Source organism: Symphalangus syndactylus, chromosome 18 (genome assembly GCF_028878055.3).
Source record: "Symphalangus syndactylus isolate Jambi chromosome 18, NHGRI_mSymSyn1-v2.1_pri, whole genome shotgun sequence".
Taxonomy (NCBI): Eukaryota; Metazoa; Chordata; class Mammalia; order Primates; family Hylobatidae; genus Symphalangus; species Symphalangus syndactylus.
In genome coordinates, this window is record NC_072440.2 from 79,572,056 (window position 1) to 79,598,191 (window position 26,136).

Sequence of the window (26,136 nt, forward strand, 5' to 3'; positions counted from 1 at the left end):
TAGTAGACATTTCTCAAGGAGGCATTAGCTCAATGAGACAATCAGATGTTCAGTTCAATTATGATACCACACTATTGTTATATTATTACACTAGCTTCCTTGGTTACCAATGAGAAAGATTCTGCGGGGGGTGGGGAGTGCCCACAAGATAGGAGGGGACCAAATACAACACTATTCTCTTCTCTACAACAGAAAAAATACCACACTATCAAAGAAAATATACCTTTACATTTTCCATTACTAGTAACAGAGTTGCATGACTCTACAGCTTTTTATCTCTACCAACTGGCTCTTCATTTCATCTTTTCTATAATTTATGATTCTCACTGCCTGGCAATGAGCCATCACCACCATACAATTCACCCATGTAATCAAAAACCATTTGTATGCCAAAAGCTATTAAAATAAATGAATAAAGTGATAATGACAACACATTAAGCCAACAAAGTCAGAATTCTTTCACAAGGTGATTTTTCCCTCATAGGCAAAGACTAACAAGAATTATTCTTCCAGTGACCAATTCTCTATGATCTTTTGACCTACACTATTTCTTAAGTCATAGGTTCTTAAAAAATAAGTGAGAAAAAGCAAAGTAAATACAGCACAAACACAGTAAAAGACATTAATTTACTCAAAAGGTAATTGACAAAGGAGTAAACTTCCATTAACAGTATAAATGCTTCAAAATTCAGAATTAGGCCATCTTTGAGGAATAAACTGACAATCACTGAACAGATTCTGCCATGAGAAAGGAAAAGGTTGCTGAACAGATTCTGCCAAGGGAAAGGAAAATGTTTCCTAGGTTATTTAAAAAAGAGTTTTTGACAGAACTCATCCTCTGAATCTACTAAGGTGTAAACAAACTAAAAATAACAATTCAATTTTCCTTAAAGCATGAAGACATTTTAATTCCATCAAATACTGAATCCTTTGACTTCTAAAATAAAACAGAAGTAATCCATAAACCTAACAATTATACTTCTAAGATTCTATCTGCAGAGATTTCTGCAAGCACCAAAAGATGTATGTATGAGGTTCTTATGAACTGAAAATAACCTAAAATCTACTAATAAATAGTTAAATAAAATATAGCACCTAAATACAATGGTGAATTTGAAGTATTTAGAATAATGTCAGTGATATTTATTGACACTGAAAGATGTCTCTGACATCAACATTATGTGAGAAACTAGCATCTATTTCTCTAACAGGTACAATGGGACACCATTTAAGAAAAACTTCACACCTATAGCTATAAGATCACACACGGAGATACTGAATAAGCAATTGTGAATAAATGTTTCTAAGTGTATAATTTGGGTGGATACTTTTTCTTTGTATGTTTATATATTGCTTGTGTGTGAGGGTGTGTATGTTTCTTTCTTTTTTTTTTTGAGATGGAGTCTTGCTCTGTCACCCAGGCTGGAGTGCAGTGGCGTGATCTCGGCTCACTGCAACCTCCGCCCCCCGGGTTTACGCCATTCTCCTGCCTCAGCCTCCTGAGCAGCTGGGACTACAGGCGCCCGCCACCATGCCCAGCTAATTTTTTGTATTTTTAGTAGAGACGGGGTTTCACCATGTTAGCCAGGATGGTCTTGATCTCCTGACCTCGTGATCCACCTGCCTTGGCCTCCCAAAGTGCTGGGATTACAGGTGTGAGCCACCGCACCCAGCAAAGGGTGTATAAGCTTTTAAAAAGCATATATCACTGAAAAACAAAAACACCCATGGAGTTATTTAAAAAACATGGTTAGAGGCAAACTCAAGAGAAATGAACATAGTATAGTACCTTAAACGGTTGGTATAGGTATCAACACAGGTCTTCATTTTGGCTAATAATGTACCAACAGAAGTTTGACATTCTGACTGTTCTTCTTCCTCTTCACCATTCTCTGTAGAAAGGGGCAACAATAGGGGCACCATGGCAGTACAAGAAGCAATGGCCCGAAGCAATTCCAGCAGTGCCCGATAGAGTGGCACATGTCTTGCCATGTCCAGAACTATAACGAGAAGAGGAAAAAGCACAAAATGAGAATATGTACAATACAAAAGTAGGTCCACAGGAATGTAGCTTTTACCTGGATCTTACCAAGGTCCACGGCTGACCCGGCCGGGCGCGCTGGCTCACGCCTGTAATCTCAGTACTTTGTAGTGAGGCCGAGGCAGGCAGATCACTTGAGGTTGGGAGTTCGAGACCAGCCTGACCAACATGGAGAAACCCTGTCTCTACTAAGAATACAAAAATTAGCCAGGTGTGATGGTGCATGCCTGTAATCTCAGCTACTCGGGAGGCTAAGGCAGGAGAATTGTTTGAATCCGGGAGGCAGAGACTGCAGTGAGCCAAGATCATGCCATTGCACTCCAGCCTGGGCCACAAGAGTGAAACTCCGTCTCAAAAAATTTACAGCTGACCCTTGAACAACACAGGTTTGAACTGCACTAGTCCACTCACATACAGATTTTCTGCCAACCTGAGACAGCAAGACCAACCCCACCACTTCTTCCTCATTAGGCTACTCAACATGAAGACTGAGTATGAAGACTTTTATGATGATCCACTTCCATTTAATGAACAGCAAATATATTTTCTATTATTTTTTTCTTAATATTTTCTTTTCCTTAGTTTACAGTATATAATACATACAACATCCAAAATGTGTTTAATTGATTGTTTATGTTATCAGTAAGGCTTCCGGTCAACAGTAGGCTATTAGGAGCTAAGTTCTGGAAGAGTCAGGAGTTATACCTGGGGCTGGACACTGTGATTCACGCCCATAATCCCAGACCTTTGGGAGGCCGAGGTGGGAGGATCACTTGAGCCTGGGAGTTTGAGACCAGCCTGGGCAACATGGTAAAACTCCCATCTCTACAAAAAGATAACAAAAAATTAGCTGGGCGTGGTGGTGCACACCTGTAGTCTCTGCAACTGGGGAGGACAAGATCATGCCACCGCACTCCAGCCTGGGTGATAGGGCAAAATCCCGCCTCAAAAAAAAAAAAAAGTTATACCTGGATTCTCAATATGTGGGGGTTGGTACCCTTAATACCTGCATTATTCAAGGGTCAACTTAATAGAATAGGTGCTAAATGGAAGAACGCAGTAGATATTTATGAAGCACCAATATACAAACTATAATAATGGTACTTTTGGAAAACGAAAAAAAAGTAAAGTATCAAGTTTAGGGGAGAACAAGAAATGTAACTAAATATCTAGTTATATTACATATAGAAATGATTAAATACCCCAGATAAGATATTATGGCTGGAAATATATTTATCAGTATGAAGTGGAAACTTTTTTAAACTAAATTGAATGATGAAGTTATTTTATCTTTTGTAAAAACGAATGACAGAATTGCAATTTATCCATAGTCTATTTCAATAAATCAACTTTCTTTTTAGTAAAAAAGAAAATATTGCCTATGTTAACTTCCAATTACTAGCTATAAATCAAATGAATTTTGTATTAAAATTATTTGCATCTAAGAGTGAATTCCTTACTCTAGGAACACATGTAGCTTCTAAGGCTTTTATAAGTTGTTTCATTGGTTTTTGTGTTGCATACCAACTGGAATTTATTTTTGTGAATAATGTGAGATAAGGATCTAACATCTCTCTTCCAATGACAGTTACTGAACAGCCATTCCATAAACATTTACTGGCAGGGAGCGGTGGCTCACACCTGTAATTTCACCACTTTGAGAGGCTGAGGCTGATGGATCACCTGAGGTCAAGAGTTCGAGACCAGCCTGGCCAACATGGTGAAACCCCATCTCTACTAAATACGAAAATTAGCTAGGCGTGGCAGTGCAGGTCTGTAATCCCAGCTACTCAGGAGACTGAGGCAGGAGAATCGCTTGAACTCAAGAGGTGGAGGCTGCAGTGAGCTGAGATCACATACTGCACTCCGGCGTGGGTGACAGAGCAAGACAGTCTCAAAAACAAACAAAAAACATTTACTGAAAACCTGTTGCTGGACAGGCTGGGAATAAGCAGTAAAGAAAACAAACAAAAATCTCTACCATCAAGTATCTAACATTCTAGGCAAAGGACATGAGTTACATTCTTTTCAGAAGCTAGTAAGTATTCTGAATGCTATATAGAAAACTAAAGCAGGGGAGGAGAATTGTGGGAGTCCAACTAGTGGTAAGAATTGCCTCAGTGCCCACAGAGCTATATGGGGATTAAGTTGTAACAGGACGAGGCATCACCTAGCATCCTGTACTTTCTATGGTAACTGATGTGAAAGAGATCTCTACAACTGATGTAAAATAGAGACTATCAGAGCTTAATAACAGTGAGGCTATTTGGAGTGACGTTCAAAGTGATGGAAGAGAAGGTCATTTTACACCTTCCAGTGATGATGCAGAGGACAGGGTAGTATGACTGTCATTCTTTCCTTGTTTGCCCTTGTTTCCACATATACTTGAGTATGAAAGCCCATTTTCCAACCCATGAACAATGTCACAACATCCTACTTACTATAATTTTATAGTATTATAAGACAGTATGCTATTCAGGAAAATCCAAATTATATCCAAAAGTTACTAACTGATAGGCATAAAACACAATGTCAGTACTTGTGAGGATGTGGAAAAGCTAGACTCATATGGGTAAAAGCGCAAATAGGTATAGCCAATTGGCATTATCTATTAAAATTTTAAATGCCTATATTCTATGACTCAATAATAGCACTTGTTACTGTCTACCCTATAAAGAAATGTTCAATACAATACTGTTTTCAATAGTGAAAGCTGGAAATGATCTACCAGTAATACCATAATCAAACAATAACATTCACAGTAATACAATAATAGTGGGACACCTCAACACGCAACTCACAGCACTAGAAAGATAATTGAGACAGAAAATTATCAAAGAAAACATTAGACTTAAATTGGACTTTGGACTAAATGGACTTAACAGATGTAGGACAGTCTACTCAACAATGACAGTATATACATTCTTTTCACCAACACATGAAAAACACTCTCCTAGACAGACCATGTTAGTCCATAAAAGGAGTCTTAACAAAATTTTTAAAAATCGAAATCATATCAAGTATCTTCTCAGACCACAATGGAATAAAGCTAGAAAACAATACCAACAGGAACATTGGAAGCAGTACAAATACATGGAAATTAAACAGCATGATCCTGAATGATCACTGGGTCAACAAAGAAATTAAGGCAAATTTAAAAATTTTTTGAAATGAATGAAAATTAAACACAACATCAGAAAAACTGTGGGATATAGCAAATGCAGTGTAGAGAGAGAGAAGTTTATAGCCTTAAAAGCCTGCATCAGAAAAGTAGAAAGGTAACAAATCAACAACCTTACATGTACCTCAAGGAACTAGAAAAGTAAGAACAAACCACGCCCAAAGTTAGAAGAAATAACACAGAACTAAATGAAATACAGCCCCCTCCAACAAAAATACACAAAGCATCAGCAAACTGAAAAGTTGGTTTTTGAAAAGATAAACAAAACTGATAAACTATTAGCTAGACTAACCAAGAAGAGAGAAGATCCAAATAAACAGAATCAGAAATGAAAAAGGAATACAACTGACACTATAGAAATACAAAAGATCAAGGACTATAATGATCAACTATACACTCACAACCTAGAAAACCTAGAGGAAACGAGTAAATTCCTGGAAACATACAACCTCCTGAGATTGAACAAGAAACAAACTGAATTTCTAAACAAACTAATAATGAGTAGTGAGATTCAATCATAATAAAACATCTCCCAACCAAAAAAAAAAAAAAAAAAAAAAAGCCCAGGACCACATGAATTCACAGCCAAATTCTACCAAATATAAAAAGAACATACTGCCGGGCACGGTGGCTCACGCTTGTAATCCCAGCACTTTGGGAGGCCGAGGCGGGCGGATCACGAGGTCAGGAGATCGAGACCATGGTGAAACCCCGTCTCTACTAAAAATACAAAAAAATTAGCCGGGCGTAGTGGCGGGCGCCTGTAGTCCCAGCTACTCAGAGAGGCTGAGGCAGGAGAATGGCATGAACCCGGGAGGCGGAGCTTGCAGTGAGCCGAGAGGGCGCCACTGCACTCCAGCCTGGGCGACAGAGCGAGACTCTGTCTCAAAAAAAAAAAAAAAAAAAAGAACATACTAATACAAGTCCTTCCAAAACTATTAAAAAAAAATTAAGGAGGAGTTTATTCTCCCTAACTCATTTTATGAGGCCAGTATTATGCTGATACCAAAAACAGGCAAAGATATAATAAAAGAAGAAAACTACAGACCAATATCCCTAATAAAGTCAGACGCAAAAATCCAAAACAAAAAAACAAGTAAATCAAATCCAACAGCACATCAAAAAGATAATACAATAACGGCATGGTGGTTCATGCCTGTAATCCCAACATTTTGGGAGGCTGAGGCAGGAGGATCACTTGAGACCAAGAGATCGAGACAAGCAAGGTCAACAGAGCAAGAGAATCTGTCTCTACAAAAAAAAAAAAAAAAAAATTTAAAATTAGCCAGATGTGATGGCAAAAACCTGTTTTCCCAGCTACTTGGGAGGCTAAGGTGGAAGGACTGCTTGAGACCAGGAGTTTGAGGCTAAAGTGGGCTATGATGACACCACTGCACTCCGGCCTGGAAAACAGAGCAAGACCCCATCCCTTAAAAATAAACAAACAGGCCGAGCGTGATGGCTCACACCTGTAACTCCAGCACTTTGCAAGGCCCAGGTGGGTGGAAAACCTGAGGTCAGGAGTTCGAGACCAGCCTGGCTAACATGGTGGAAACCCGTCTCTACTAAAAATACAAAAATTAGCCGCGTGTTGTGGCGCAAGTCTGTGGTCCCAGCTACTTGGGGGTGCTGAGGCAGGAGAATCGCTTGAACCCAGGAAGTGGAAGTTGCAGTGAGCTAGGATCACACCACTGCACTCCAGCCTGGGTGACAGAGCGAGACTCCATCTCAAAACAAACAAATAAATAAATGGCCAGGCACTGTAGCTCACACCTGTAATTCCGGCACTTTGGGAGGCCAAGGTGAGTGAATTGCTTGAGGCAAGGAGTTCGAGACCAGTCTGACCAACATGGTGAAACCCTGTGTCTACCCAAAATAAAAAAATTAGCCAGTCTCACAAGCTGATCTCAAAATAAATAAATAAATAACTTTTAAAAAATAAACAACAACAAAAAGATAATACATCATGATCAAGTATGATTTATCCCAGGGATACAAGGATGGTTCAACATACACAAATCCATAAATGTGACACATCATAATAACAGAATAAAGGACAAAAACTCTACAGTCGTTTCAATAAATGTAGAAAAAGCATCTGATAAAATTGATAAAAATCCCCAATAAACTGGGCATAGAAGGAACACACAACATAATAAAGGCCATATATGAAAAACCCACAGCTAACACTATACTTAATGGGAAAAAGCTGAAAGCATTCCCTCTAAGAACTGGAACAAGACAAGGGTTCTCATTTTCACCACTCGTATTCAACATCGTACTGGACATCCTTGCCAGAGTAATCAGGCAAGGGAAAAAAAAAAAAAAGGCATTCAAACTCCAAAAGCAGTAAGTCAACATTTTCCCTGTTTGCTGAGGATATGATCTAGCAAACCCTAAAGACTCCATCAGAAACTCTTAGATTTGACACATGAAATCAATAAAGATTCAAGATATAAGATTAATATATGAAAACCAGTAATGTCTCTATACACCAATAATCACCTAGCCAAGAATTAAATCAAGAAAGCAATCTCATTTACAATAGCTACAGAAAAAAAGAAAAGTGGTGGCTCACGCCTGAAATCACAGCACTTTGGGAGGTCCAGGCTGGAAGACTGCTTGGGTCCAAGGGCTTAAGACCAGCCTGAACAACATAGTAAGACCTTATCTCTACAAAAACCAAAAAGGAAATTAGTCAGGTGTGGTGGTTCATTCCTGTAGTCCCAGCTACTTGGGAAGCTGAGGCAGGAGAATCACTTGAGCCTACCAGGTCGAGGCTACAGTGAGCTCTGATAGTACTACTGTACTCTAGCCTGGACGACAGAGCAAGACCCTGTCAAATAAAATTAAAAATAAGATAAAATAATAAAATCTAAAACAAAATACCTAGGAATATATTTAACCAAGGAAGTAAAAGATCTCTATAAGAATTACTACAGGCCAAGTGCGGTGGCTCACGCCTATCATCTCGGCACTTTGGGAGGCTGAGGTGGGGAGATTTAACTAGAGGCCAGAAGTTCGAGACCAGCCTGGCCAACACGACGAAACCCCATCTCTACTAAAATACAAAAATAAATTCCATCTTTCCTTCCTTCCGTCCTCCCTCCCTCCCTTCCTCCCTCCCTCCCTCTCTTCCTTCCTTCCTCCCTCCCTCTTTTTGTTGAGACGGTCTCCCTCTGTTGCCCAGGCTGGAGTGCAGCGGCATGGTCTCAGCTCGCTGCAACCTCCCTGCCTCGGGCTCCCATAATTCTCCTACCTTGGCCTGCCGAATGCCTGGGATTGCAGGCACACACCACCACGCCTGACTGGTTTTTCTATTTTTGGTGGAGATGGGGTTTCGCCGTGTTGGCCAGGCTGGTCTCCAACTCCTGACTTCGAGTTATCTGCCCGCCTTGGCCTCCTGAAGTGCTGGGCTTGCAGACGGAGTCTTGCTCACTCAATGCTCAATGTTGCCCAGGCTGGAGTGCAGTGGCGTGATCTCGGCTCGCTGCAACCTCCACCTCCCAGCCGCCTGCCTTGGCCTCTCAAAGTGCTAAGATTACAGCCTCTGTCCGGCCGCCACCCCATCCGGGAAGTGAGGAGCGTCTCTGCCTGGCCGCCCTGTCTAGGAAGTGAGGAGCACCTCTGCCCGCTCCCCCATCTGGGAAGTGAGGAGCGCCTCTGCCCGGCCGCCCCGTCTGGGATGTGAGGAGCGCCTCTGCCTGGCCGCCCCGTCTGGGAAGTGAGGAGCGCCTCTGGCCGGTGGCCCATCGTCTGGGAAGTGAGGAGCACCTCTGCCTGGCCGCCCCATCTGGGATGTGAGGAGCGCCTCTGCCCGGCTGCCACCCCCTCTAGGAAGTGAGGAGCGCCTCTGCCGGGTGGCCCATCTAGGAACTGAGGAGCGCCTCTGCCCGGCCGCCCCGTCTGGGACGTGAGGAGCGCCTCTGCCCGCCCGCCCCGTCTCGGAAGTGAGGAGCGCCTCTGCCCGCTACCCCGTCTGGGAAGTGAGGAGCGTCTCTGCCTGGTCACCCCGTCAGGGAAGTGAGGAGCACCTCTGCCCGGCCGCCACCCCGTCTGGGAAGTGAGGAGCGCCTCTGCCTGGCGGCTGTGCAACCTTCCAAGTGTGAAGTGACAGCCTTCGTTGTAGAATGAATGAAGACACTGGCACTGATTATATAACACCTTGGCAGCTATCTCAAGTCATTGATGGTGGAGGTATTGGAATTACAGAAGAAAGCAAACACACAAATTTGACTAAAGGCGATTTTGTGACTTCTTTCTATTGGCCCTGGCAAACCAAGGTTATTCTGGATGGAAATAGCCTTGAAAAGGTGATATATATATATATGAACATATCTGATTTTTTTCCCTGTATAATTCTTACTTTGTGCATTTGATATTCAGTTGTGTTTGTAATCACGGAAAAATAAAAGCATATATATAAAAAAAAAAATTACCTGGGCCTGGTGGTGGGTGTCTGTAATCCCAGCTACTCGGGAGGCTGAGACACAAGAATCACCTGAACCTGGGAGGCGGAGGTTGCAGTGAGCCCAGATTGCGCCACTGCACTCGCACTCCAGCCTGAGCAACGGAGGGAGACTCCATCTCAAAAAAAAAAAAAAAAAAAAAAAAAAAAAAAAAAGACATAGGAGACTCCAAAAAGGTGGGGTTTGAAAAATATCTACTGGGTACAATGTTTACTCTTCCAGTGATACATTAAAACCCCAGAATTCACACTATGTGTAAGAAATGTGTACTTTTTTTTTTTTTTTGAGACTGAGTTTCGCTCCTGTCGTCCAGACTGGAGTGCTATGGCATAATCTCGGCTCACTGCAACCTCCATCTCCAGGGTTCAAGCAATTCTCCTGCTTCAGCCTCCCAAGTGGCTGGGATTACAGGTACATGCCACCATGCCGGACTAATTTTTGTATTTTTGGTCAAGATGGTGTTTCACCATGTTGGCTTGGCTGGTCTCGAACTACAGATCTCAAGTGATTGCCCGCCTCGAACTCTCAACGTGCTGAAATTACAGGCGTGAGCCACTGCACCCAGCCAAAAAAGGTGAACTTCTAAAAAAATAACTTTACATTAATATTTATATTCTTTTCCTTTTTTTTTTGTGCCAAGGTCTCACTCTGTTGCCCAGGCTGGAGAGCAGTGGTGTAACCATTGCACTTTGTAGCTTTGACCTCCTGGGCTCAAGGATCCTTCTGCCTCACATTCCAGAGTAGGTGGGATTACAGGCACATGCCACCATGTCAATTTTTTCTATTTTTTCGTAGAGTTGGGGTTTCACCATGTTGCCCAGGCTGGTCTCAAACTCCTAAGCTCAGGCAATCTACCTGCCTTGACCTCCTAACGTGTTATGATTACAGTGATTAATATTTCAAATAGATTACCCTGAAAAAAAAAAAACTTTCCTTGTAAGGCTATAGTTTCTTTTGACCATTTCTCTCCTTCCCCATTCTTGTTTGTTTGTTTTTTGAGACGGAGTCTTGCTCTGTCACCCAGGCTGGAGTGCAGTGGCACGATCTTGACTCACTGCAAGCTCCGCCTCCTGGGTTCATGCCATTCTCCTGCCTCAGCCTCCCAAGTAGCTGGGACTACAGGTGCCCGCCACCATGCCCAGCTAATTTTTTAATTTTAACTTTTATTTTTAGTAGCGACGGGTTTTCACTGTGTTAGCCAGGATGGTCTCAATTTCCTGACCTCGTGATCCGCCCATCTCAGCCTCCCAAAGTGTTGGGATTACCAGCGTAAGCCACTGAGCCCGGCCTCCTTCCCCACTCTTTTACCAGGTACATCATTTTGATATACATCCATCTAATCCATTTTCTACATGATGATATTTCTGTGTGTGTACTATTATGTGGATTAGGTATTATCATCCCCACTGTGTGTATGAGAAACTATTTACTAAGTTGCACAAGCAGCTAAATAGGAAGTAAGAAGACCAACAGTGAAAACCTGGTACATTTAGCTTTAGTGCTTTTCCCATTATCCCATGATACTTCCTGAACTGTCCAGTATGGCAGCTACTGGCCACATGCTATCTGAATTTTAACTAAAATGTAAGAAAACTAAGAATTCAGTTCTTCAGTTGCACTAACCACATTTCAAGTGTCCAATAGCCACACAAGTCCTTAATGAATGGCACAGATACAGAGTGTTTTCATCACAACAAAAAATTCTTTTGGATAGTATCATCTTCAAGAGACAAATTCCTGACATTCTGTTTTATAAATACAAGCCAGGAAAGGCATGTGGATATGGGGATTCCCCAAAACAAAAACATTTTTTAAAAGAAGCATAAGAAGTGGGTAGGCCAGGTGCAGTGGCTCACGCCTATAATCCCAGCAGTTTGGGAGGCCGAGGCAGGTGGATCACCTGAGGTCAGGAGTTCAAGACCAGCCTAGCCAACATGGCAAAACCCCGTCTCTACTAAAAATACAAAAATAGCCAGGTGTGGTGGTGTGCGCCTGTAATCCCAGCTAATCGGGAGGTTGAGGCAGGAGAATCGCTTGAACTTGGGAGGTGGAGGTTGCAGTGAGCCAAGATCACACCAAGGAGTTGAAGGCTGCAGTGACCTATGAGCACACCACTGCACTCCAGCCCAAGTGACAGAGAAGACTATGAAGAAGAAAAAAGAAAAAATATATAGTTACATCATATTCACATGTAAGCAAAAGGGCATAGAGAAAACAAGACAGCTCCTCTGAAATAAATGAAACATGCTATTCCCTCTTATTTAACTGATATCTATTTTATCTATTGAGTTAGCATTAGGAGAGGCCAACTGGCAATCTTACATTATGGAAACAGAAGAAGATATTCTCTTCATATCAAGGAGTATGAAGGCAAAAGCTAGCAAAACAAGGTAATAATAAGCACTGGCCCACAAGACTGGGATTAGTCCAAAAAATGTGAGAGATAAAATTGTGTGTTTATTTTACAAAAATCTTTAAAATTTTAAAAAGAACTTTAAATTTCATTACTGTACTTCAAAAATATCTCAAGATATCAAATTTCTTCATTTTAAATATCAAGTTTTTTGTATTTCTGTATTTTTCTTGACAACCATTAGTTATGTAAGTATGCTTTTCTTTAAGTCAAATTCTATATTAATGCATATGACAATCTATGCCTATGTCTGGAACCTGACATGTGTTATTTATATCGGATTTATTATTATTATTATTATTATTATTATTATTATTATTATTATTATTTTTGAGATGGAGTCTCACACTGTTGCCCAGGCTGGAGTGGAGTGGTGTGATCTCGGCTCACTGCGACCTCCGCCTCCCGGATTCAGGCAATTCTCCTGCCTCAGCCTTCCAAATAGCTGGGATTACAGGCGCCCGCCACCACACCTGGCTAATTTTTTTGTATTTTTAGTAGAGACAGGATTTCACCATGTTGGCCAGGCAAACTCTTGACCTCAGGTGATCCACCCGCCTCAGCCTCCCAAAGTGCTGGGATTACAGGCGTGAGCCACTGTGCCCAGCCTTATTATTATTATTTTTTAAGATTTTGAAGACCCCCCGCCCCGCCCCCAAGAGGAGAACTTGGAAAACTAATGGAGAGCTGACTTATGCTCTCCTTTTAAGACATGTGCTTTTATTGTAAATTAATGTGTACTGGTGGTCAGCAAGCAACAAGAATGGATAAAGATAATAAACCCTTAATGAAAACCTGCCTGTTAAAGCACAAAACAACATAAAAACTATTTCAATCTTGAATTCTTTAATTCTATTTTTGCCATGAAGAGCTTCATCAGAAAACCCTTAGGTGTCTTTAAATTGAGCTCCTTTACACATACTTCATTGTTATTACAGGATTCAATGTGCTGCCTGCCTGACAAAGAAAGAACAGAGGCACACTGTTATGCAACACCATGTCTCCAAGTGCAGCTTGCAGCTCCTTTACTCAGCAAGCACCAAATGCATGTTTAATCAGTATTACAGCTTACAACCAGGCAAGTAAAGTCACTATCCTTCCAATCCTCAAAAGGGCCTGTTTGCTGAATTATGCATAGCTTGAAGACTATCTTGGAATTATCATCAACAGCTACAGATGCAGGTGTGTGACATTACAAAACTTATGCCAATAAACAATTTTTTTCATTTTTATAGTAGTAACTGGTAGTAGAGAGAGGAATAAAATCACTTTACGCATTTGGAACTAAAACATTACAATGGGAAAAGTATCTTCAAACAGCTGAAAAGAAAAAGAACAGTGTAAAGGTTCATCAGGCAGAAAATTCAAGAGAAATAACCATGAACATTAGCATTTTGGAGGAAATATGTGATTCAGCATATACAAAAACCTAAAAATACTAAAAAATAGAGCCTATTTAGAGTGTGACTTATTACTTGCAGAGGCTAGCAATTTACACCAAATAGTTACAGTGAAATTTACCATGGATTACTAACAGTGAAGATACATCCCTTCAGGATATACTGAAAACATTTGCCGTCTTTGATATGAAGCTTGTCCAGGTTTTGTTTGGAAGCCCTCCATGAAGAGAAAAGGTTCATTCATCACTATTGTGGCCTAAAGCAACATATCTGATAACACTTTACTCCTGATGCAATGTAGGGTAAGCAGCACTTCTCTTTTAATTATTTTAAAATTCTGACATTTAGTAACTCCATTATTTTAAGCTTAAATATGTGATGTGTTTAATCTGTGGAAATAAATCTTTTATTAAGAAGAGATAAACTCTGCTATTAATTGCTTTTTCAAAATATTAGTAAAATGGAATTAATTGCAATACTAGATTATAAAATTAATGACACAATGATCCCCTAATCTTCAAAGGAAAAAATTATTCAAATCCCTATTCTGCTCAACTACTCCCCAAAAGAGTTGCTTTAAAAAGGAGTTGATGTTCTAAACTTACCGAATTGTATACACTAAGTACAAGAAGTATTTTGTATATAAATTACAGTTCACATTAAATACATCAGCCTAGTTAGATATGTAAAAATTTTTAAGTATCTTTGTAGCTACTAAATATAGAATACATAAATGGCAGAATCTAACTTCCACATTTTCATCATATTTTCGGCTCTTTAGCCCAAATGTTAAAAACAGATTTTAAATTCTATTAAAATACACTCATTTACTATCATTTTCCAACACATTAACAGACTAAAGTAGGACTGCACACTAAAAAACTAAGCAAGAAATGCAACACGTATAATAAATACATTTACTAGCTCTGTGCTAGTAAATACATTTTCTAGCAATTTTCTAGTATGTACTAGTATTTCTAATAAATAAATTTTCTGGCAATTTGCTTCACAATCATTCTCTTTTTCTCCAGATGAAGACATTTTCTGGGAAAACTGGTACTTCTGTCATCACTACAGCAGAAGATGTTAAGAAGCAAGAAGAGAAGGAAGAAAAAGAAGAATCTATCTTGACTATGTTAGGTATAGCTGGAACAGTACTTAACCTCTTAGTGATTGTTTTTGTCTACATCCATACCACACTCTGAAGGTCTCATTCAAGGGACAGCATTCAGGGCAAAACCTGGCTCTAACAAGAAAGATTTAGAAGACTATCTTTTAAAAGCACACCTCCAGAATATTAAGACATACATCCCAGGGTAACTCCCTTGCTCTAAGAGCAATTACTATATGATGCTTCCAGCTTGAGGAATAAAATTATAACAAAGCAAACAGGCAAATTTTAACTTTACACAGAGGAAAAAAACAGAGTACAAAGCAATGAATATGGACACTGAAGACAGACTACTCCAAAACATACAAGATTTAGTAATGTATACGACACACAACAGCAAAAATGCCACAACCATTTTTCTAAGAGTACATACAAAATATATATTAATTAAAATAAAACTGCATTTAGGTTTGAGTTTTCCTTAAGCCTCTAGTAATCTACTTAATACAGGAAAGGGAAATTTAGTCAGTACGGGAAAGAAGACTATGAAAATGTTTAGAAAAATGAAGTTTTAGTTAGCATTAATGAACACTGAATATTTTAAAAACTGTCTTTGGAAATTATGTTTTAGTAACTCAAAGGAAATGAGCCTTAGCATGACCTTTGGTAGTTAAGCAGCTGTAAAGACAAGGCCACATAGAAAAATAAAGACTACATAGAAAAGAAACTTTCTTGTTTCAATAAAGTATTGACATTATTTCTCTGACAAATGTGGGTAATACAAAATAAAACTACCATTGTTAACATTTTAATATATTCTCTAAGTAAACTGGAGTAACTCTTTCTTTCTTTTTTGTTTTTTGAGATGGAGTCTTGCTCTGTCACTCAGGTTGGAATGCAGTGGCTCGTTCTCAACTCACTGCAACCTCTGCCTCCCGGGTTCGAGCAATTCTCGTGCCTCAACCTCCCAAGTAGCTGGGACTACAGGTGCCCGTCCACCACACCTGGATAATTTTTGTATTTTTAGTTTCGCCATGTTAGCCAGGCTGGGCTCAAACTCCTGACCTCAGGTGACCTACCCACCTTGGCCTCCCAAAGAGCTGGGATTAGAGGCTTGAGCCACCGTGCCTGGCCTGTAGGACTTTTTTAAAGCATTTCATGATTTAACATAAAAACATCTAGTTTGCATAACAATTATACAGCGGAAATACAACTGGCATAAACAAATCTGGAAACAAACACAACTCACTCAACTGGGATGTTTCAGAGAAGAAATGGAGAGTTATGGCTAATCTGGTAGGTAGTTATGTGGAAATCTGATTAAGCTTTTCTTAATAGCTGGACTACAGTGTGAAAGGTGACAATATAAGGATTAGGTACATGAGCAGCTCATAGGAAAGAAAGGACTACTCTGGGTAGTCAAGAATGGTATCCTTGAAGTGTTTGAGAAGTGAACTAATACTTATCTTTACAAATCTGTACAAATCAAAGCAATTCAAAACCCACCTAAATTTTAATTTAAGCAACCTGTCCTCCCCTTATAAAACTTACCAGTCATAATTATTTAACACATAGAGTGATATATTCTATACCAAAGTTATTTCCACATTGGATGCCCTTGACAAAAATGAAAACTCTAAATAAAAAGAATTAACATTTGTTGATAAGCACTTACGTTATACTGAGTCACTATCAACATGCCTTGCTAGTGACCATATATAGAAATAAATACATTAAACGTGGGCAAGTGTTTTAAATTTTATTGGTACTGCTCAGCTAATTGTCACAAAAACTAGAGCCATATTAAAATACTATTAAAATATACTTTGGGCTAAAAATAAAGTGGCAGGTTACTCTACTTTTTTTTTCTGAGATAGGGTCTACTCTGACACCCAGGCTGGAGTGTAGTGGTGTGATCACGGCTTACTGCAGCCTCGCCCTCCTGGGATCCCACCTCCCGCGTAGCTTGGACTACAGGTGAGTGTTGATTTTTTGTTTTTTGTAGAGACACAGTCTAAGTTGCCCAGGCTGGTGATCCTCATGCTTCAGCCTCCCAAAGTGCTGGGATTGCAGGTGTGAGCCACCACACCTGGCCTCCTACTTTACTTAGTAGAATAATCTGATAGATTATTTTATTATTTTTTTTTTATTTTTTTGAGATGGAGTCTTGTCTGTCGCCCAGGCTGGAGTGTAGTGGCTCACTGCAACCTCGGTCTACGGGTTTTCAAGCGATTCTCCTGCCTCAGCCTCCTGAGTAGCTGGGATTACAGGCACGCACCACCACACCCCGCTATTTTTGTATTTTTAGTAGAGACAGGGTTTCACCATGTTGGTCAGGCTGGTCTCGAAGTCCCAACCTCATGATCCGCCCGCGTCAGCCTCCCAGAGTGCTGGGATTATAGGTGTGAGTCACTTCACCCGGCCTATTTTATTTTTTAATAGCGATAAAGTCTCACTATGTTGCCCAGGCTGATCTCAAACTCCTGAGCATAAGCAATCCTCTCATCTTGGCCTCCCAAGGGGATTACAGGCATGAACCACCACCACAGCTCCCAGACTCTTCATTAAAACAGTACAAAGAAATGGCATAATTTGACCGTTTCAAATGAACTATTACCATGAAAACTATAAATAAGGAAATACAGTTAAGTATCATGTTACAATAGCTCGATAATTTTTCACTATTCGTTTCTCAGGCAGTGTATATCAACAAAATAAAGTAATTTTATAAATAACAAAAATTATATATTTTCTATTGGTATCAAACCTTATCTTTTCCTGTAAGAGCACTAATACAATTTCTATGTCCTTTTTAATTTGGAGAGCCCTGAGACCTAGCAAGATGGCTAGGTTTCCAACTGCACATCTACTTTGATGTAACTACTAAGTAATTTGAATTTAATAAATATGGTCATATTTAAATTAAGACATCTGTCATAACAACAAAACTAATCTTATTCTCAAACAGTATACTCATGAAATTAAATACCTACTCTTAAAGAAACATATCTAAAGGTAACATAAAATAATAAAAAGAGCTTTAAACACACAAAATACACTGTGAGAAAAATCAGATGGTATATCAAAATGCAGTAATGGGTTTTGACACATTATAGTTTGTTATAAAACTGTCAAACCAATATTAGGGAAATTAAAAATTTTAATCCTAGTATATACCATCATTTAACTAAGATAACCGGCCAAATCAGTAGATACTTTATAATTTTACCAATGAAGTCCTGTGCCTGCTCTCTCATGTCTACCTTACTCTAACACATCACTTACTCATTTTTCTTTTTCATAATGACAAAATCCATTTATATCTTGCTTCTAAACTTGAAAATAAGTGAGTTTAATAATCACCATGTTACTGCTAACCAGTTAAACTTGAGCAACTGAATACATTTCTCTAGATTTCATTTGTTCTTTTCTAATCTGTGAATTGTCAGATTAACCAGGATAAAAGCAATTTCCCTTGATAATCTAAAAGAATATTCATCCCCATATAAGACCACTATTAAAAAGGTAAAGATTTATTTCAATAAGAATTTGTAGCATACCCCACTAAGTTAATGGCAAATAATATAATGTGTGCTGAGACTTAATATGCTCTTTTCTCAAAAAAGGAACATACTATTTTCTAAAATAGGTGAGGGTCTCTAAAGTAACATTCTGCCTGTTAACATTAACATCTGAATATTACCAAATACTTCTTAAAAGGAAACAGGATCTCCATCTAGTGGCCAGTGGGGTAACTCCATACTATACAGGGGCTAGAGAAAAAATGATTCCGGCCTACAAAATGCAACTTTCAGAATACCATTTGTTATGAAAAGTGGAAGTGAAATGTTGAGAAAGAAATTAAAATGAACAAATAATTAGTATATTTTCCTATCTAGAACACTAACAGATGTCTTTATTTTAGTAAGCAACAAGAAACCAATTATTAAAGCATCAAACTTACTATTTTGAGTAACTGGAACCACGATGTTAACCTTTGATAAATCTGATTAATTAAGCCTAAATATGAAGATTTATGTTTCTGCTGTAATGCCACCAAATGCTTTTTTTAAAGTATCTATTCACTTACAGGCCGGGTGGTGGCTCACGCCTGTCTGTAATCCCAGCACTTTGGGAGGCCGAGGTGGGTGGATCACTTGAGGTTAGGAGTTCGAGACTGGCCTGGCCAACGTGGTGAAACCCTGTCTTTACTAAAAACACACAAAAAATTAGCAGGGTGGGTGGCGGGTGCCTATAGTCCCAGCTACTCGGGTGGCTGAGGCATGAGAATTGCTTGAACCCGGGAGGCGGAGGTTGCTGTGAGCCAAGATCATTATCACTGCACTCCAGCCTGGGCGACAGAATGAGACTCCGTCTCAAAAATAAAATAAAAAATAAGTCTCCATTCATTTACGTATCTAAATTTTCCTCTCCACCCATTTTAACATCTACAAAAAGAGGACAAAATAGTAGGAAAACTACTGTTAAGTCACAAAAATTTTATGCTAGAAACAGTGAATTCAAAAAGATGAAATATCAGGAATTTATCTTTTTTTTTTTTTTTTTCGAGACACAGTTTCACTCTTGTCGCCCAGGCTGGAGTGCAGTGGCGCCATCTCGGCTCACGGCAACCTCCACCTCCTGGGTTCAAGTGATTCTCCTGCCTCAGCCTCCAGAGTAGCTGGGATTACAGGCATGTGCCACCACACCTGGCTAATTTTGTATATATATATATATATATATATATATATATATATATATATATATATATTTTTTTTTTTTTAGTAGAGACGGGGTTTCTCCACGTTGGTCAGGCTGGTCTCGAATTCCCAACCTCAGGTGATCCACCTGCCTCGGCTTCCCAAAGTGCTGGGATTACAGGTGTGAGCCACCGTGCCTGGCCAGGAATTTATCTTAAGAATATTAAATGTATAAAGCTCTGGATACATAAATGTTCCCAATAGCATCTAATAATTTTAAATTTTACAAATTAAAGTAACAATCTAAAAGTAAATTGTTTAAATAATGGCATAGCTATTATTATGCAAGTAAAAAGTTCTTAGGCAATTATTTAATGACTAAATACAATATACTTAACGATTAAATCACTAAATATAATCAGTGCCTACCTCTGGAGAATAGGACCTGTGTCTCAGTTACAGAATTGTGACAAGTTAGTAATGGAAAAAAGGTTGTCCTTTCCCCTAAGGAGCTTGTATGCTCCCTCTATTCTGGTAATAATTTTACAACTAACAATATTCTCTTTTTACCTTTGATGCAAAGATGTTCAGAACTAAAACTGAAGATCAATTTTATGTGCAATTATTGTTGATCCTTATGGTCAGCTTAGTATTATCATTTAATATGTTCAGGCCAGTTTTTAAACTTCTATTGAAATAAAACAGACTTAGCTAACCAGCTACATAGTAAACTCATTAATATGAGAACTTGAAGGTTTTATTAAAATGAGGAGCAGACTCTGGTATTCATCTCAATCTTTAACAGTCATTAAACATTAAAGTTTAAAGATTACAAAGTATCTAACGTATACCTGTAGCCAGAAAGTAAGGGCAAAAAGGGTGTGGGACAGTAATAAGAAATCACAATTGATATTTAAAATTAATGGCAGACCAATCTCTGCACTGAAAGTAGGGCATAAACTAGTGTATTCCTATACTTTCTTGTCTTGCTCACCAATCATTTAAAAACATGTTATAGAAAGAAAATGTGCATTATTTTACTAAAGTTCTCAGAAAAACCTATTACGTTAGGCCTGCATTTTTTTCTATCATCTGCTAGCAATATAAGCATATCATCCCTTGAATACAATGTCTCAGGCAAAATTATGAGGACTACTCTCACACTTACAAATCAATCTGTAGAATATTCTATAAAATAAATGGTTATATTCTGTAAAAATATCAGTATTATGAAAGATAAAGATAGGCTAGGAACTCTTCCAGATTACAGGAGAAGAAAAGGGCATGACAACTAAATGAAGTAAAAAATGGTGGAGTGGATCCTATCACATACCTCAACTTCCACATTGTCGAAAATAATACTATATACACAAGTGAAAAAATTGGAAAATAAACTTTAAACTAATTTTCCAAAATAGAAATTTTACTAAGTCTAAGGAAGACTCTGGCTAGATAATTTGTTCAGGTTTTTAAATGCCACTTAAGGCAGGGTGTGTTGGCTCAGGTCTGTAATTCCAGCACTTTTGGAGGCCAAGGTGGGCAGATCACATGAGGCCAGGATTTGAGGCCAGCCTGGCTAACATGGTGAAACCCCATCTCTACCAAAAATACAAAAATTAGCCGGGCATGCTGCTGCATGTCTGTAATCCCACCTACTCAGGAGGCTGAGGCAGGAGAATTGCTTGAACCTGAGAGGTGGAGGTTGCAGTAAGCCAAGATCATGCCACTGCATTCCAGCATGAGTGACAGAGGGAAACCCTGTCTCAAATAAATAAATAGTAGCCACTTAAAAAATTATTACTATTCTAACCAAAACTGATAACTAATTATATATTTATATTTACTTACATAATTATATATGTACTTATATACTTATATTTACTTATATAATATTACACTGTGTTTTCCTGAAAACAATCCATATTTAATATCATTTAGGAGGCATGCTACCGTTTAACCTACTGACTACAAGTTACATCATTTTATCTTAATATAAGGTATTATCTCAAAATAAGTATTTGTTACCACATCCAAATACATCAATTAGAATTAACCACTGGACAAGTTACCAAATTCAAGAACATCTAAAGCCTGATGAAAGAAATTTCTTTTTTCCAGGAAAATAATAAATCACAAAAGAAAGGTCAAACTTTGATCTGTCACATTAAATTTCTAAAATAGTTCCAAGAGCCAGGTGTGGTGGCTCACGCCTGTAATCCCAGCACTTTGGGAGGCTGAGGCGGGTGGATCATGAGGTCAGGAGATCGAGACCATCCTGGCTAACATGGTGAAACTCCATCTCTATTAAAAATACAAAAAATTAGCCTGGCGTGGTGGCAGGCGCCTGTGGTCCCAGCTACTTGGGAGGCTGAGGCAGGAGAATGGCGTGAACCCGGGAGGCGGAGCTTGCAGTGAGCGGAGATTGCGCCACTGCACTCCAGCCAGGGAGACAGAGCAAGACTCTGTCTCAAAAAAAAAAAAAAAAAAAATAGTTCCAAGATACAATATCTAAGTCTCTGCAATTCCATACATTTACCAAAAATCAGTTTAACATACACACCTTCCCAGGAAGTGCACTTACATGAACAGCAATTACTGTAAATATTATGTAAATAATTCTGGATTTCCTTTTTAACAATGAACCATAAAGATAAAAGCTCAGTGTTATAAGAGAGTCAATTTCAGACCAAAACAGAAATTTAAAATTTTTGGTAGGTCATATCTTCACAGTATAAGGATTAAGAAAATAATACTTTAATAATAGAGAAGTGAGATAAAGAGAAACCTATCTCACCCTATTCAATTGTTCTATACAATCTAAAATTAAAATTCATAGTCTCAAACATTTTAATAAAAAAATATATTATGCATTTGACACCTACTTTTTAAAAAAGGCCAGTCTGATGTATCAAACAGGTCAATCTAAACAAACAAAAAAATCAGTCTAATACTTTCATGAAGGAGTTTGAGACAGACTGGGAAATAGCACATTTTTAAAGGACAACAATCTTCCTGACACTGGGGAATATGGGCAATAATCCCTTCAAATACTAATATTTTTACCAGACATCCAACTGTGTCAACTTAGCTGCTACCAACCACAAAATAGACTACCAAGATTCATTCCCATTGTTTCCCTTATCTGTTCTTCCTTAATAAATTAATGAAATACATACAATTTTCATGAGTAAGAAGATAAATAAAGACAGAGGTAAGAATATGAGTAAAACAGAGTTGTAACAATAAATAATAAAGGTTTTGGCTGAAAGAAATAGATGTTAACTGCTTGTTTCCCTTGGAAATATCTATACATTTCTGAACATGTAACTTTCTATTCTTAGGAAAAGAACACATTTCTTAGATAATTCCATAACCAAGGAAATAATAAACTATATTATTCAATCAATAATCAGTTGTATATTGGCAAAACAAGCAGCTACAGTACTTTTATTATTGAATTTTAAGAAATTAATCATCTTCTTATCAAGTACCTATGGACTTGACTTATGTTATCTTCCTTTCTTCAAAAATAACTGTTGTCTGCAATAGTGTTTGACAAAAATATTTAAAATCCATAGAAGTTTGACCATATTCAGATCAGAATGATGTCATGAAGTTGTTAGCCTTTGTCCTATCATTTTCAGTTACAGATGATTAAAAGGAAAAAAGTGTACTTTCACCTTTCACAGATAAAGACAAAGGAATAATGAAACTTTTATTATTCTGTGTTCTATGGTAAGTGATGACACAGTATCAAATTAAGGGCACCAAAAACCAACTAAATATTTCCAGAATACTTTTTAGGAAATAAATCCATCAAGTATTTCAATTGAAGCTTACTATTAGACAATGATAAAATAAGCAAACAAAATTATTCATCCACAGAGACATTTACAGGGATTATTTACCTGAATCATTTCGTAGATAAGATGACATGGCTGGGATGAGGCAGGACTGACTGAGAAGCTCGAGAAGTACAGAAGGAAGGGCATTACTGTTCTGCCATCTACTCTCATGAGATGACTGAGCTTCTCCATTTACCACACTACTGACAGGATTTATGTAACTGGCAAGAACCTAAAAATTGTTGAAATTAATTTGGATTTCAGTTTCACATACTTCAAAAGTTTTTATTGTAGGTTAGAAATTCAATCTGAATACTAAGAGTACATATTTTCTACTTAATCAGTATCTTATACTATGTTTTAAAATAATTATTTGTTTAAATTTTCAAAAGAGAAGGATCTGTTTTGTCTGAGAGTGTTGCTTACAAAGGATGGTACACTACATACGACTAGACATAAAAGCAATACAACTACAAACATAAAAATGTAGTAGCAACTCTGTATTACTTACATATTTTATTGAACAGACTCAATTCAGTTTGAGGGTAACAAAATCTTAGAAGTTTATACGAGAAGGAGCATTCTAGAGTTGCAGAAGACACATTCAAAGCACTGACCAAATTTAATTAGCTGACGCAGGAAGCAAAGCTAATCTTTTCATTAAGTATTTCCCCTATACATTTCTGTGGTATAAAGACTTTCTATTCTTGTTCAACTTGCCTGAATCTAGAAAAGTTATTTATTTATCTATTTATTTTTTTGAGACGGAGTTTCGCTCTAATCGCCCAGGCTGGAGTGCAATGGCGCAATCTTGGCTCGCTGCGACCTCTGCCTCCTGGGTTTAAGTGATCCTCCTGCCTCAGCCTCCTGAGTAGCTGGGATTACAGGCATGTGCCACCAAGCCCAGCTAATCTTTCTATTATTAGTAGAGGCAGGGTTTCACCATGTTGGCCAGGCTGGTCTCAAACTCCTGACCTCAGGTGATCCACCCACCTCGGCCTCTCAAAGTGCTGGGATTACAGGCATGAGCCACCGCGCCTGGCCGAAAAGTTATTTTTAAAAATGTAAGCAACCATGAACCTGGGAGGCGAAGGTTTCAGTGAGCCGAGATCATGCCATTGCACTCCAGCCTGGGCCACAGAGTGAACTCCGTCTCAAAAAAAAAAAAAAAGAAAGAAAAAGGTAAGCAACCAAAATGCGTACAAATAAATAACACTTAAAAAAAAAAAAAAAGTCCAGATACAACATATTAAACAAGAAAATGCCTGTAGGAAGATGCATCTTCCAGCTACTGGATAATTTTATCCCTGCCACTTTCCTCTCAGTGAAGAAGCTAGTTGAGAGGGAAGAAATACAGAGTTACAAGTAAGCAAGAACAATCTTTATCCAGTGGTATCTTAGAATGCACCGGGAAGAAGGACCACAAGTGGGCATAAACATAGCTGAGGAAAGTTGGATTAGTTATCAATATTTTAAAATAATAAATACAAAAAAAAACCATTATCATGAACAATATCAAGTTTACAAATATACCTGCAGAAGGCAGGTAACATGTTCCTCTTCCAGCCTTTGCTTAGTCAAGGCTTGTTCCACATCCCACCCAGAAGCTGTAGAGCCTGTTCCAAAGCCAGTCCCTTTGGCCCAATATAACTGTTGTTCTTCTGTTGATGTAGGGTTATGAGAGCTTGACACCTGTGGCTTAAAATAACAAAAAATGAAAATCCATTACAATTTGTTTTTGCTTATCTTCAAAAATATTTATCACTGGGAAAGTAAAATGATGAAGCTACTATGGAAAACAGTTTGGTGGCTGCTCAAAAAAACTGAACACAGATTTTCTGTATGACCCAGCAATTCTACTTCTAGTATTAAAACAGATAAAAACTGGTACTGAAATAGACACACACGTTTACAGCAGCACCATTTAAAAAAAAGATGAAAATAGCCTAGATGCCAACGAACAGATGAATGGATCAACAAACAGGATATTTATTGAGCCATTAGAAGAAATGAAGTACTGATATATGCTACATGAATAAACCTAGAAAACATTATACTAAATGAAAGAAGACAGACACAAGGAACAACACATTACATGATTCAATTTATATGCAATATCCAAAACAGGTAAATGCATGGAGACAGAATGCAGATTGGTAATTGCCAGGGGCTGGGGGAAGGGGTAAATGGAGAGAAACTGCTTATATTTAAGAATGAATGAATGAATAAATACATAAATAAATACAAATTTTCAAATATTTATCAAGAAAAGAAGGGATAAATCACCCTAGAGCCTAAAAAGTCAATGACTCAAAATTGAATTGAGAAAACAGTGAAAAGAATACAGATATGAGATCTTTTTAGGATAAATATAGCAAAAGAGTATCTCAACTATTCCTGACCCTTTGCATGTTTATATACATTTTATAATTGGCTTGTAAATTTCCTCCAAAATGAACCTGGAATTGTATCAAACTTAAGGATTGATCTGGGAAGAAATAATATTGATGCACTATCATATCTAACCCACTGAAGATATACATGAGTACAGACAGATTCACCTGCCTCAGCCTCCCAAGTAGCTAGAAATATAGGTGTGAGCCACCAGGCCCGGCTAATTTTTGTAATTTTAATAGAGATGGAGTTTCACTATGCTGGCCAGGGTGGTGTTGAAATCCTGACCTTAAGTGATCTGCCTACCTCTACGTCCCAAAGTGCTGGGATTACAGACATGAGCTACCACGCCCGGCCAAAAATTTCATAAAGAGGTATTATACATATTTTTCAGATTTACACATATTTTCTATTTTTGGTGCTATTCTAAAATATATCTTTATAAAGCTCATTTTATGTCTGTTGCTAGTATGTAGAAATTAATTTTTATATACCGACCCCATGTTGTATTATTAATAAACTCACTTATGCCATTAATTGTTTTTTTTTTTTTTTTTTTTTTTTTTTTTTTTTTTTTTTTTT

The 26,136-nt window shown here is 38.3% G+C and overlaps 1 protein-coding gene across 24 annotated transcripts in view; it reads right to left on the reverse strand.

The window, feature by feature from the left end:
* Positions 1–26,136, reverse strand: part of BIRC6 (baculoviral IAP repeat containing 6) — a 263,052-nt gene that overhangs the window by 43,752 nt on the left and 193,164 nt on the right. For all 24 annotated transcript variants that reach the window (XR_008652580.2, XM_055253540.2, XM_063623684.1 and 21 more), the window contains 3 exons: positions 24,694–24,858; positions 23,224–23,392; positions 1,790–2,000 (listed from right to left, as the gene is read on the reverse strand). Coding sequence is in view for 23 of the 24 variants with exons in the window: in XM_055253540.2 (XP_055109515.2) it covers positions 1,790–2,000; positions 23,224–23,392; positions 24,694–24,858 (545 nt within the window). In the remaining variant the exon portion in view is untranslated. The remainder of the gene's footprint in view (positions 1–1,789; positions 2,001–23,223; positions 23,393–24,693; positions 24,859–26,136) is intronic.